This window comes from Carcharhinus amblyrhynchos, chromosome 3 (genome assembly GCF_965287045.1).
Source record: "Carcharhinus amblyrhynchos chromosome 3, sCarAmb.v2.hapA, whole genome shotgun sequence".
Classification (NCBI taxonomy): domain Eukaryota; kingdom Metazoa; phylum Chordata; class Chondrichthyes; order Carcharhiniformes; family Carcharhinidae; genus Carcharhinus; species Carcharhinus amblyrhynchos.
Genome location: NC_137326.1, coordinates 8,628,891 through 8,643,862, shown reverse-complemented (window position 1 = coordinate 8,643,862; position 14,972 = coordinate 8,628,891). Strand labels below are relative to the sequence as shown.

Below are 14,972 nucleotides of genomic sequence, written 5' to 3'. Positions count from 1 at the left end.
TCGCCCAAATCGCTGAGGTTCTTCAGTCTCGCTGGAGAATTCTCCAACTTTGCCCGAATCGCTGAGGTTCTCCGGTCTCGCTGGAGAATTCTCCAACTTCGCCCGAATCGCTGAGGTTCTCCAGTCTCGCTGGAGAATTCTCCAACTTCGCCTGAATCGCTGAGGTTCTCCGGTCTCGCTGCAGTGAACGGAGATTTGGCTGAGCGCCAGATTTGCCCTCCTCGCTGGCAGTGGCGTACCACACTGGAGAATTCCGGCCAGGCCTCCGACACTGTGGCCCTCAGTTGTCCTGGATTTTGTTCACAAGTCCTGGAGTGGGATTTGAAGCCCTGATCTGTCGAGTCGGGAGATGGGAGTGTGACTACACTGTGTCCACAATTTACCCTTATGTGTTCGGCTGGAGGATGTCGCGCCCCCCCCACCCCTCTTAGGTGCAATATTGAAATTGGCCAATAAATACAAAATGGCAGCTAAATATCAGGTGGTGTTCACGCAATAGAGGCGCAATTTGAGGCTCACCTTTTGGCAGCAGTGAGAGCCCTATGTTACACCACCCCCAAATCTACTGCCCCATCCCTCTGGGCAATCTGGGGCAGAAAGAGAGCAGGATGGGCAAGGCAGGAAGTCTCAATATTTCTACTGCGCCTGCAGAAGTCCCCAGAAAAGACATCTTCATCTTTAAATGGTTATTTGTGTCTCAAACCCTGTCTAATCTGTGCTGTGTAGGGGGTAGGTAGGTGGGCTGTGGGCTGGTGGGGAGAGGCTGGGTAGACTTTTCTCTCTGGAGGCTGAGGGGTGATCTTATCGAGGTCTACAAAATAATGAGGGACACAGATCAGCTAGTCAACATCTTTTCCCAAAGGAAGGGGAGTCTAAAACTAGAGGGTATAGGTTTAAGGTGAGAGGGGAGAGATACAAAAGGGTCCAGAGGGGCAATTTTTTCTCGCAGAGGTTGGTGAGTGTCTGGAACAAGCTGCCAGAGGTAGTAGTAGAGGCGGGTACAATTTTGTCTTTTAAAAAGCATTTAGACAGTTACACGGGTAAGATGGGTATAGAGGGGTATGGGCCAAATGCGGGCAATTGGGACTAGCTTAATGGTGAAGACTGGGCAGCACGGACAAGTTGGGCCGAAGGGCCTGTTTCCATGCTGTGAACCGCGATGAGTCTGTGAGTTCCATCCGGCCAGCGGTGGGTGGGCTCAGAGTGGGGAATGGGGGCATTGCCAGAAACCAGAGTGGGAAGGAGCATGAAGCTTTTTTCCCTGTGATTGTCTGTGGTGGAGTGTGGAGGGGGAGGGTGGGGGAGGGTCGGTGGGGTGGGGGGGGGGGGGAGGGTGCACAAATGGCTAGCACCTCCTTTCCACCAAGCGAGAGCACTCAAAATTCAGCCCAGTACCTCAGCAGCAAAACGGGTGGGATTCACATAAACTATCCGAACCCGGTCACTGATCCATTCACCCTCTTGGTGAATCCCAAACCTCCCCAGCACTTTTCCACCTCCAGCCGCCTGTCTGGGAACAAACCTGTCTCCTTGCCTCGCGTGTACGGAGGTTACTCAAAGTGTCTAAGTGTGACCAATAAGTTGGAGATCTGGGGATGAGGCGGTTGCGGCGGGGGAGTTGGGGGGCGAAGGTGGTGGAGGCGAGACTAGGCCATATTCGGAATGTGTATATGACTGGAAGTACATCACACGACCATGCACACAGTGACCCTCCCTGTCACTGCCTGAAGCCCGCTTCAGTAACATTCAGGCATGAATGGCATTGGCCACATCAGTGAAGACAAGCCTGCTGGGTCTCTGCAACGTTCCTTGACTTGGCATCAGAATCTAGGGAAAAAGGAACATGGAAATGAGTCACTCAGCGGCAAGTCAGAATTTACCTCCTTCACTCCCCCCTCTTTCTGTTCTGTTTGATAGTCATCCTGGCAGGCTCCGGTGTTTTGTTAACTCTTAAATCACATACCCCACCTTCTCCCTTTTTCCCATATTGAGGAAGCGGTGGGGTGATCTTTTTAAACGTCATTTCTTTCAGTTGCATTTCAACCATCAAATTCACAACAGAATCTGACCTGTACGCCGCCCGCCTCCACAAGCTGGCAGCCAGAATCTTCAATGTTCCACCGACAGCCAAGATATAGAGTTGGGTCCTCAGTTATCCCAGGAATATAAATTTATTGGGGATAAATATTGTCTTTAGGAACACAGATTGACTACTACGTTATTCAACTCCTCATGTCTCGACCGCTCCTATATTTCAATCTCTACATCTTACCACTCCTGCAAAGTTCTCACCGTTTAGAAAATATTTGGATCTATCTTCACTCTGCGTCCGAAGTGAATGACCTCACTCTTCCCCTGGGCAATACCGTCAGTCAGCTCTCTCGGCCTTTCACCTCGCTCAGTATCAGGAGGGATTAAGAGGGCGGCAATTCTCTAACATTCTACCCTGTCAAGCAAAGGCGAGACACACCCCACTGTAGTTTGATCGAAAAAGGGTTCTTCATCGAGTCAGATAACATCATATTAACTCAGTAGATGGTTAACCCTCCTTCACTGTCAACCTAAAGTGTCAATCCTCACTGCCATTCCTCATTACAAACCCCCACTGCCATTCCTCATCACATATCCTCACTGCCATTCCTCACTACAAACCCCCACTGCCATTCCTCATCACATATCCTCACTGCCATTCCTCATTACAAACCCCCACTGCCATTCCTCATCACATATCCTCACTGCCATTCCTCATTACAAACCCCCACTGCCATTCCTCATCACATATCCTCACTGCCATTCCTCACTACAAACCCTCATTGCAAACTCCCACTGCCATTCCTCATTACAAGCCCTCGCCACCATTCCTCATTACAAACCCTCACTGCCATTCCTCATTACAAACCTTCACTGCCATTCCTCCTTACAAACCCTCATGGCCATTCCTCATTATAAACCCTCACTGCCATTCTTCATTACCAATTCTCATTGCCAACCCTCACTGCCATTCCTCATTACAAATTCTCACTGCCATTGCTCATTACAACCAACACTACCATTCTTCATTACAAACCCTCATTGCAAAATCCCATTCCCATTCCTCATTACAAACCCTCATCACCATTTCTTGTGCAAACTATCACTACCATCCCTCATTACAAACGCTCACCGCCATTCCTCATCACAACTCTCACTGCTATTCCTTATAACAAACCCTCACTACCAAACCTCATTGCAAACTCTCACTGCCAACTCTCCCAATTAAACCTGGCATACATGGGGAATGACCACTGAGATCGGGTGGCAGGTTGCGGGCTCTGATCATGCCCCAGCAGCCGGGGGCACCTTCTGAATGGGTAATTTGGCGAAAATAAAGAGCTGTTGCCAGAGTTGTCCCCTCACCGACTGACACATGCTACGGAAAGGGTGATGGAGTTGGTACCTTTCTAGGCGCTCCTCCTTACCTTGCTCTGGGATGTTTGTGAAGCCATCTCCCGGCCGTGATCAAGCAGCTCCTGCTCCAGCTCGTCCTGCTCCTCGCCGGGGTCAAAGTTGTACATGGGCATCAGCTGATGGCGTAACTTTTCCAGCCTAACGGAGAGGCAAAATACATCAGGGAAGCTCCTTTCAAAGGCAGTTTCTCAATAACCGACAGTCCCTCTGGCGTCATGGTGAAAGCACCGTGCCAGCATTATACCTTTCAAAAGGCACCTGGATTTTCGTCCAAGTGTCAGCCCCAGTTTCCTCGTTAGTTCATTAGCACGAGAACCTGGAGCTGAACCCTACAATCTAGTTGTGTGTGCCTTGCTCTCCAATCAATCCAACCTCCAGGGTCACAGAGGCGCTACAACTGGCATCAATCGCCCAGCCCAAGGTGAGGGGGAACCAGGCCACTGCCTAAAGGCTTGGGCTGGAGAGTTGGCAGGGTTGGCCAGCCCACTGATACTCCCTGCTTAGGCTGACGGATGAAGAGTGGGCATCAAGGTGGGGTGCTGGAGGGCGGCTGGCAGTCCTGCAGTCGGCCGGACAGTTGTGTAATCGGCCTGGCGTTCTTGCGGTCGGCCTGGCAATTGTGCGGGCGGCCTGGTAGTCAGACTAATACACTCCAGGATGAGAAAATGGGAAGCCGGAAATGTTACAACCTTTAAAATGTATTTGGATGAGCTCTTGAAACATGATAACATTCAAGGATATGGGACAAGTGCTGGAAAATGGGATTAGTGCGACTTTAGTGGTAATTATTGTCAGTGCAAACTCGAAGGGCCTTGTCTGCGCCGTACGACTCTACACCTCGATTGCTAACTTTTTAACGTCAAAATCTGAAGTTTCTTTTACCAAGCTTTTTAACCATGTGTGGACACATCCCTCCACCTCCAAAATTCGGATCGCCCAGACTCCATCTTCTGTACTTGTTGAGTTACACTGACTCATGGAGAGGTTGCTACATTGAGGAGATAACTGCACTTAACAAGGACGTCATTGACTATAAAACACTTTGGGATGTCTAAAGACACTACAATCAGTGCCCATTTTGTTTTCCTTTCTCTTTTCTTCCATCTTTTTCTCTCTTCCTTTCTTCTCTTTTCTTACATTTCGTTATTTTTTTCTTGCTCCTGTATATTTGCCTAAAAGCAGTAACGACTGCAGCTCAAGAGTTAGACATTGTCAGGCATGGCTTTGTAGTTCACATCCTCGCCTTCGAGTCACTAGTTTCCTGGGTTCAAGGCCCACTCAGGGCAAGAGCACCAAACTCAAAGCTGATGGTGCAACACTGAGGGAGTGCTGCACTGTCAGGAGGGTTCGCTTCTGAATGAGGCATTAAACCCAGGTCCCGTTTGCCTGGTTGGTTCGATACGAAAGATCCCATTGCACTATTTTGAAGAAGAGCAGTGTTATCCCCTGCGTCCCACTCAATATCTATCCCTCAATTAACGTCACAAAATCGGATTAATTGGTCATTGTTGCATTGCTGTTTGGTGGGATCTTGCTGTGCACAGATTGGCTTTACATTACGACGGTGATGACAGTTCCTTCATTGGCGGTAAAGCGTATCTGGTGATCGTGGAAAGCAGGGTTTGGAGCAATTCTCTCTTTTATTCCCCCCTTTCCATGGACTTGAATTATTGGGTGAACATTGCAAAGAGCGAATGAGGCGCTCTATAAATGCCAGGCCTTTCTTTTCATCTGTGTGGTACTCCATCTAGTGGTCTGGCTGAGTAGTGTTCGAGCTGATCCTGTCTGCGGGCAGACATTCCTCATCTGCTTCCCTCGCTCCCTGTCCGATTGTCTCCCTTTGCTTTGTCCTCTCTTTCATTCTTCTGTCTAGTGGGGCGTTGATTGAAAAACGAGCAGGACGCTCGACCGCGGTAGGAGTGAGTAGGGGAGTGGACAGGACACACTAGGGGTTGGATTTTAAGTCTGCAAAATGGGTGGAGCTCCCAGCCCCAGCTCCGCAAGAATGTGAAATAGGGCGCGATGACGCAATGCCCAGAGTCCTCATGCCAGCCTCCCAGTCTATGGAAGACAAGGGGTTGTGTGCAAATTTTCAACTCACTAATTAACAAGTCATGAAGCTTGACAACAACATGGTTCCTCACAGCGCCCAGGCCCTGGGATCAATTCTAGTCTTGGGGGTAACTGTGTGGATTCTGCACGTTCTCTCGAAGTTTCCTCCGGGTGCTCCGATTTCCTCCCACAGTCCAAAGATGTGTGGGTTAGGTTGATTGGCCTTACTAAATTGCCCCTTAGGATGGAATGTTACCATCCCGCCAGCCACTGGAATTTTAGTGGGTGGCACATGGACCATGCAAAGATCCGTTGACTTTAAGAACATAAGAACATAAGAAATAGGAGCAGGAGTAGGCCATCCAGCCCTTCGAGCCTGCCCCGCCATTCAATAAGATCATGGCTGATCTGTCGTGGCTCAGTTCCACTTTCCCGCCCTCTCCCCATAACCCTTAATCCCCTCTCTTATCAAGAACCCATCAACCCGCGTCTTAAAAATATTTAGCGAGGCAGCCTCCACCACTTCAACGGGCAGGAGAGTCTGCAGAAGGATCTAGATAGGCTGGGCGAATGGGCCAGGAAATGGCAAATGGAATTTAATGTTGGCAAGTGTGAAGTGGTCCACTTTGGTAGGAAGAATGGTAGGAAGGATTATCACTTACGTGGCGAAAAACTGCAGCAGGCGACGGTGCAGAGGGACCTCGGGGTCCTTGTGCATGAGTCGCAAAAACCCAGCTTGCAGGTGCAGCAGGTGGTCAGGAAGGCGAATGGGATGCTGGCCTTCATAGCGAGGGGGATTGAATATAAAAGTAGGGAGGTCTTGCTGCAGCTGTATAGGGCATTGGTGAGGCCGCAGCTGGAGTACTGTGTGCAGTTTTGGGCGCCGCACCTGCGCAAGGATATTTTGGCCCTGGAGGGAGTGCAGAGGAGGTTTACTAGGCTGATACCGGAGTTGAGGGGATTGAGCTATGAGGAGAGGCTGAATAGACTAGGCTTGTACTCGTTAGAGTTTAGAAGAATGAGGGGAGATCTCATTGAGACGTATAAGATGATGAATGGGATGGATAGGATAGAGGTGGAGAGACTCTTCCCGCTCAAAAAAGACAGTAGGACTAGGGGGCACAGCCTCAAGATAAGGGGGAGGCGGTTTAGAACGGAGTTGAGGAGGAACTTCTTCACTCAAAGGGTGGTGAATTTGGACGGGATTTTCCAGCCTTGGGGCGAGCGTGGCTGGAAAAATCACTCCCGTAGTGTCAGGGAGATTAGCAGGGTAAATATGTAGAGTTACAAAGATAAGGCCAGGGTGGGGTTGTTATTGTTCTTCCTCATGTCCCCTCTACATCTAATGCCACTTCTCCTCAATCTGTGTCCCCTGGCCCTAGACGCCTGATCAGTTACACACAGAGACACGGAGAGTGGGAGTGAGCGGACCTTTCAGTTCCCATTCATTCCATCAAGACCACACAACAGAATCACTGGGAGATTATTATAGGTAATATACCGGGGTGGCACACTGGGTTAGCACTGCTGCCTCACAGTGCCAGGGACCCGGGTTCGATCCCTGGCTTGGGTCGCTGTCTGTGTGGCGGCTGCACATTCTCCCCATGTCTGCATGGGTCTCCATCAGGCGCTCCGGTTTTCTCCCACAGTCCAAAGATGTGTGGGTTAGATGGATTGGTCGTGCTAAATTGCCCCTGAGTGTCAGGGGGACTAGCGAGGGTAAATGCATGGGGTTATGGGGATAGGGCTTGGGCGGGACTGCGGTCGGTGCAGACTCGATGGGCCGAATGGCCTCCTTTAGCGCTGTAAGGATTCTGTGATACCCCTGACCTATTTCCTTTTCCAATGATGCTCTTGGGCCTGATTGGAATTTTAACCTCAGACCTGGGCTGGGGGGTGGGGTGGGGGGGGAGAATGTTAAATAAAAACCTCCCAGGCGTTGCGAGAATGGGGAGGGGGACACTCAGCTGGGTCTCCATCTTCCTGCTTCCATTTCCCCCCGCACCCCCCATGCTCTCCCTCCCTCCCCTCCCCAACACCACCCACCGTATAGCTCTCAGCAGTTAAAATTGGGGGTTAAAGTGTTAAGGAGTGTGAGTGGTCTTTAAACAATCCCACATTTACTGTTTTGAAGTCTTGACTTTAATTTTAGCAACAGGAACAAATTTCTCCTTTCATCTTCAATGATGTATGTTCATGAATGGAGGATGACTGAGGTTGGGGGTGGGGGGGTGGGTTTCGGTGGGGGGGGGGGGGGGGGGGGCGCTCAGCTCCAGCCTGAGGAAGTGTAGGAGGCCACGCCCTCTCCCTCTCTTATCTCGGCCAGCACTTGTCCGCAGTTTAATGAATGGATCCACAGGGGAGGAAGGGGAGACAGAACTGAGGGCTGGCCACAAGTCAGGGCGGTTTCTGCGGTCGATGGTCCCCGTGCGACCAAGTGTCACATCGGCAAAGCAAACTCGGCAAACCACAGGGGCAACCAGGGACGAGGATGTGTCATTCACCATGGCCTCTGCGAGCGGGCGGGTCAGAGAGGAACCAAGGAGCAGCTGCACTATTTCGGTTGGAGGGTGAACCCCGGCCTGGAGGGCTCTCGGATATCCTGCCAGCACTGTTTGTGAATGAGACGTTAACAGCCAGTGCCTGGCCACTGCTAAATCCATCTCTAACCACAGCGTCAGGGAAATAAATATCTCAGAGAGGGATCTGCTTTTAATAAAGGCCCCACCATTCATAGCAAACTACCTTACAAAAGACATTTATTTTGTGCAGCAGCAGATGGGGAGGCTAGTGGGTGGAAACGCAATACCGATGAGAGCATGAGCTTTACTTTTAGATCCTTGGGACAACCTCATCAAAAGGCTGGAGTTCTGATCCCAGCCTCAGCCACCAGATGAACCCAGCTGCCAGCGTTGGGCTTCCCAACTTGGCAACATCTTCCTTTGTTGCTCCAGAGGTGTTCACCCAATTCCCCTGGGCACCGAGTGCCAGGGGAGAGAGGTGCCCCTTTCCTTCCACAATCGCTGTGCCCATTTGCAGCAAGGCCTGGGTGGTTCTCAGGCTTGGATTGCTAAGTGGCAAGCGACATTCGTAAGTGCCCAGGCAATGACCAGCGCCAACAAGAGAGAATTCAACCATCTCCTCTTAATATTCTACAGCATTGCCATCACTGATTCCCCCCACAATAAAACAAAGCTTATTTATTAATCACAAGTAGGCTTACATTAACACTGCAATGAAGTTATTGTGAAAATCCCCCTGTCTGCCACACTCCGGTGCCTGTTCGGGTACACTGAGGGACAATTTTAGCATGGCCAATCCACCTAACCAGCACATCTTTGGACTGTGGGAGGAAACTGGAGCACCCAAGGATGCCCACGCAGATATGGGGAGAATGTGCAAACTCTGCACAGATAGTGACCCAAGTGGGGAATCGAACCCGGGTCCCTGGCACTGTGAGGCAGCAGTGCTAACCACTGTGCCAAGATGCTGCCAATCAACATCCAAGAGTGGAGGACTATCATTGACCAGAAACTGAACTGGACCAGCCACGTCAATACTGTGGCTACAATATGGCACAGTGGTTAGCACTGCTGCCTCACAGCACCAGGGACCCACGTTCAATTCTGGCCTCGGGTGATTGTCCGCTTGGAGTTTGCACATTCTCCCCATGACTGCATGGTCCGGATGCTCCAGTTTCCTCCCACAGTCTGGAAGACATGCTGGTTAGGTGCTGTGCTAAATTCTCCCTCAGTGTACCCGAACAGCGATTCGGGGATTTTGACAATAACTTCTTTGATGTGTCAATGTGAGCCTACATGTGACACAAATAAATAAACTTAGGTCAAATGCTGGGAATCTGGGAGCAATTTCTGACTCTCCAAAGCCAGTCCATCACCTACAAGGTACAAGCCAGGAATGTGCTCCACTTGCCAGGATGAGTGCAACATGAAGAAGCTCAACACCATCCAGGAGAAAGCAACCCACTTGATTGGCATCCCATCCACCATCTTAGAAATTAACTCTTTCACAATGCAAACTGGCAACAGGGTGTAATGGCTCCAAGGTTAACTGCAGCAACTTTGACAGCACCTGGCAAGCTCACAATCTCTGCATCTAAGAGGACAAGAGCAGCAGATACATGGCAACACCACCCAAGTTCCCCTCCAAGCCTCTCACCATCCTGACTTGGAAATATATCAGCTGTTCCTTCACTGTCGCTGGATCAAGATCCTGGAACTCCCTCCCCGTGGACGTACCTACACCACATGAACCATAGCAAGTCAAGAAGGCAGCTGACCACCCCTTTCTCAAAGAGGATTCGGGATAGGTAATGAATGCTGGCCTAGCCAGCGATGTCCACATCCTGTGAATGAACTATTTTTTTAAAAATTCTCATGTATTGCAGATTAGAGCTGCCAACTCTGCCTGGACGTATTCCTGGGGGTTTCATCATGTGACCTCCTGCCACTAAGTGGCCCACCCCCTCACTCTCCAGCCAATGGTCATCCAGCTCCTTCATCCTCACCGCCTCCCCACAGTGAACAGATTCCTCCTTAGCTGATTGGATGATTCTTGACTGTCACCAATCACGGAGGGTTGGCAAACCTACTGACGTGGCCTTTCCCGAGGGGGAGGGAGTTTGGCCTGTGCTGGAGGTGGATTGTTATTGGTAAGCCTTGCTGTTCAGTGACTGACACTGGGTCAAGGCAGGATTGGCTGATCTTAATATTCTTCCACCTTACATCCCCGTGACACTCTCGCCGTAAAATTAGTGCATTCCTGGCTGAAAGAAAATAAAACACTGACGGAGCAGAGGGAATGGGGATTGAGAAGTAGTCTGGTATCAGCACGGAAACAGGCCCTTCGGCCCAACCAGTCCATGCTGACCGCGGTGCCCTCCCAGCTAGTCCCAATTGCCCACGTTTGTCCCATGTCCCCCTAATCCTTCCCCATCCATGTACTTATCCAAATGCTTTGTTAGTGTTGGTGATACACCCGCCTCAACCATTTTCTCTGGCAGCTAATCCCATATCTGCACCACCCTCTTCGTGAACAGCTCGCCCCTTGGATCCCTTTCCCCTCTCACCTTAAACCTATGCCCTCTAGTTTTTAATTCCCCTTCTCTGGGGAAGAAGACTATGTGTGTTCATCTTATCTATGCCCTTGTGATTTTACACACCTCAGTAAGGTAAGGAGCAGGGGTAGGCCATCTGGCCCCTCGAGCCTGCTCCGCCATTCAATAAGGTCATGGCTGATCTCTTCGTGGACTCAGCTCCACTTACCCGCCCGCTCACCATAACCCTTAATTCCTTCAAAAATGTATCTATCCTTGCCTTAAAAACATTCAATGAGGTAGCCTCAGCTGGGCAGGGAATCCCACAGATTCACAGGCCTTGCTACCACAGAGTGCCCAGTCAGAAATGGGTGGATTGGGGTAACTTTCTTCGAGTAAAAATTCCTCCCAGAGCAATATCCTTGGCCCAGACAGCAGTCCATGGGTTAATATAAGGCTACCTCTGGCTAGTTAGAAAGTTATGAAAACCAGGAGAATTTTGCCAAACTTTTCAGAGGAAAAAGAAACCAAGTAGACTCACCTTTTCCTCTTCCTGATGTACAGGACCTGAATTCAAGGAAAGATTACTCATTAGTGTCCAATATAGCAACGGCAAAAATAATACAGAGAAGAAACTTAATACTGAAGAGTGATGAGGAAAAAAATGTGATCGCAGGAACGAGAAGGTGTACTGGACACCAGAGGGGAACATGCCGAATTCTGAAATAACAGCAGAAGATGGTAGAAAGTCTGGCCAGGTATATCACAATGTTGTGGAGATGCCAGCGTTGGGCTGGGGTAGGCACGGTAAGTAGTCTCACAACACCAGGTCAAAGTCTAACAGGTTTATTTGGTAGCATGACCTTTTGGAGTGCTGCTCCTTCACGAGGTGAGTGATGAAGGGGCAGCGCTCCAAAAGCTTGTGCTACCAAATAACCTATTGGAATTTAACCTGGTGTTATGAGACTTCTTACCATCTATAAAGCCAGGGTCATGCTTCAGGTGGGAGGCCGATACTAATCCATTAATTAAACATTGTGTACCCAATTTACAGGCATAAAATAGGCATTGCAATTACCAGCTAAGTTAGAGTCATTCATAGAATCCCTACAGTGCAGAAGGAGGCCATTCGGCCCCTCAAGACTGCACTGACGGCAATCCCACTCTATTCCCATAAGCCCACATAATTACCCTGCTAATCCCCCTGATATTAAGGGGAAATTTAGCACAGCCAATCAACCTAACCCGCACATCTTTGGAGTGTGGGAGGAAACCGGAGCTCCTGGAGGAAACCCATGCAGACACAGGGAGAATGTGCTGAGTCCACACAGAAAGTGACCTGAGGCCGGAATTGAACCCGGGTCCTGGCGCTGTGAGGCAGCAGTGCGAACAAACCCCCTCACCCAGCCACCCACCCCACCCCCCTCCCCCACCCCCACCCCAACAGAGTTCCAGGTCATTATCTCCTCACTATGTGAAATTTTTTTGTCTATCTCAATCTGTCACAACCCACGCATCTCTCTCAAATCTCCCCTCAATCTCTGTTGCTCCAAGGAGAGCAACCCCAGCTTCTCCAATCTAACCTCCAATCGCTAAAATCCCTCATTCTGGAACCATCACCTCTGTAGCCTCTCTAACACCCTCATATCCTTCCTAAAGAACAGAATGCAGTTCTCCACTTCTGGCCTATTCGGAGCTTTATAAAGGTTCTGCCTAACTTCCCCACTTGTGTACTCAAGACTTCTATTTATGAATCCCAAGATCTCATATGTTTTGCTCCCTATTCTCTCGGAAAGTCCTATCACCTTCAAAGTCTATGCACATAAACCACCCCCCTCAAAATCCTCCCGGTTTTCATAACTTTAGAACATAGAACATAGAACATTACAGCGCAGAACAGGCCCTTCGGCCCACGATGTTGCGCCGACCAGTTAAAAAAAAAACAACAATGACCCACTAACCTAAACCAATCCCTTTTCGTCCATAAACCTATCCACAGACCTCTTAAACGCCCCCAAACTAGGCGCATTTACAACTGCAGCAGGCAGGGCATTCCAATCCCTCACCACCCTCTGGGTAAAGAACCTACCCCTGACATCCGTCCTATAACTACCCCCCCTTAGTTTAAAGCCATGCCCCCTCGTGCTAGATTTTTCCATCAGAGGAAAAAGGCTATCACTATCCACCCTATCTAAACCTCTAATCATCTTATATGTTTCAATAAGATCCCCTCTTAGCCGCCTTCTTTCCAGCGAAAACAACCCCAAATCCCTCAGCCTCTCCTCATAGGATCTCCCCTCCATACCAGGCAACATCCTGGTAAACCTCCTCTGCACCCTCTCCAAAGCCTCCACATCCTTCCTGTAATGTGGGGACCAGAACTGCACACAATACTCCAAGTGCGGCCTCACCAGAGTTGTGTACAGTTGCAACATAACGCTACGACTCCTAAATTCAATCCCCCTACCAATAAACGCCAAGACACTGTATGCCTTCTTAACAACCTTATCTACTTGATTCCCAACTTTCAGGGATCTATGTACACATACACCTAGATCCCTCTGCTCCTCCACACTATTCAAAGTCTTCCCGTTAGCCCTATACTCAACACATCTGTTATTCCTACCAAAGTGAATTACCTCACATTTCTCTGCATTAAACTCCATCCGCCACCTCTCGGCCCAGCTCTGCAACCTGTCTAAGTCTTCCTGCAAACTATGACACCCTTCCTCACTATCTACCACACCTCCGACTTTGGTGTCATCAGCAAATTTACTGATCCACCCAACTATACCCTCATCCAGATCATTAATAAAAATCACAAACAGCAGTGGCCCCAACACAGATCCCTGAGGCACACCACTTGTAACCGAACTCCATGATGAATATTTACCGTCAACCACTTCCCTCTGTCTCCTATCCGCTAGCCAATTCCTAATCCAGTTCCCTAGATCACCCCCAATCCCATACATCTGCATTTTGTGCAGAAACCTACCATGGTGAACCTTATCAAACGCCTTACTAAAATCCATATACACCACGTCCACTGCCTTACCCCCATCCACCTCTTTGGTCACTTTCTCAAAAAACTCAATAAGGTTAGTAAGGCACGACCTACCCGCCACAAAACCATGCTGACTATCTCCAATCAACTCATTACTCTCCAAATAACTATAAATCCTATCCCTAATAATTTTTTCCAAAACCTTGCCCACAACAGAAGTGAGACTCACCGGTCTATAATTCCCGGGGAAGTCTCTGTTCCCCTTCTTAAACAATGGGACAACATTCGCTAACCTCCAATCATCTGGTACTATACCAGAGGCCAACGACGACCTGAAGATCAGAGCCAGAGGCTCTGCAATCACTTCTCTTGCCTCCCAGAGAATCCTGGGGTAAATCCCATCCGGACCAGGGGACTTATCTATTTTTAGACCCTCCAATGGTGCATTGAGCAGTTTGAGAATGGGGGAGGGAGTTTTAGGCTCTACAGTTGTTCAGCGCTCTTAACTCTGTGCTGCTCACTCACTAGCCAGAGGTAGCCTTATATTAACCCATGGACTGCTGTCTGGGCCAAGGATATTGCTCTGGGAGAAATTATAACTCCCTTGGGGAGTTTAAAGATAAGAAAGTCACCCCAATCCACCCATTTCTGACTGGGTGCTCTGTGGTAGTAAGGGCTGTGAATCTGTGGGATTCCCTGCCAGTGAAGCAGTTGAGGCTCCCTCATTGAATGTTCCTAAGGCAAGAATGGATAAATTTTTGAACAGTGAAGGAATTGAGGGTTATGGATCTGTCCATGATGGACGGCACGGTGACACAGTGGTTAGCACTGTTGCCTCACAGCACCAAGGACCCGGGTTCAAAATCCCAACTTGGGTCATTGTCTGTGTGGAATCTGCATGTTCTCCCCGTGTCTGAGTGGGTTTACTCCAGGTGCTCTGGTTTCCTCCCACAGTCCAAAGGCGTACTGATTGGCCGTGCTAAATTCTCCCTCAGTGTAACCAAACAGGCGCCAGAGTGCAGCGACTAGGGGATTTTCACAGTGACTTCATTGCAGTGTGAACATTAGCCTACTTGTGGCATTAGTAAATAAATTTTACACTTTAGAATTAACTCTATATTGCCTCTCCCCTATCAGCTTTGGGTAAATAAATTGGCCAGGATTCTCTGTCCCTTCACACCCCTCTACCGCTCCAAGCCAGGATCGAGAATTTGGCGCTCAGTCAAATCTCTGCCCACTGTCACAGGGCCGGAGAATCCTGCTGGCGTGAACGGCCAGAGAATCTCACACATGATCTCACATTTCTCAGTAACAGACTCCACTTGCCACCTCTCTGCCAATTCCGCTAGCCTACCTTTACCACGTTACGGCCAATCAGCTCCCATCCTCAATGTCTGCCAAACCTCCAAGTTT

At 49.5% G+C, this 14,972-nt stretch overlaps 1 protein-coding gene across 1 annotated transcript in view; it reads right to left on the bottom strand.

The window, feature by feature from the left end:
• Window positions 1-1,355: 1,355 nt before the first annotated feature.
• Window positions 1,356-14,972, bottom strand: part of LOC145341323 (uncharacterized protein C3orf18-like) — a 72,291-nt gene continuing 58,674 nt past the window's right edge. The window contains exons 3-5 of the mRNA XM_080186236.1: window positions 11,097-11,122; window positions 3,459-3,585; window positions 1,356-1,827 (exon numbers count right to left, since the gene is read on the bottom strand). Of these exons, the coding sequence (XP_080042362.1) occupies window positions 1,747-1,827; window positions 3,459-3,585; window positions 11,097-11,122 (234 nt within the window). The 3' untranslated portion in view covers window positions 1,356-1,746. The remainder of the gene's footprint in view (window positions 1,828-3,458; window positions 3,586-11,096; window positions 11,123-14,972) is intronic.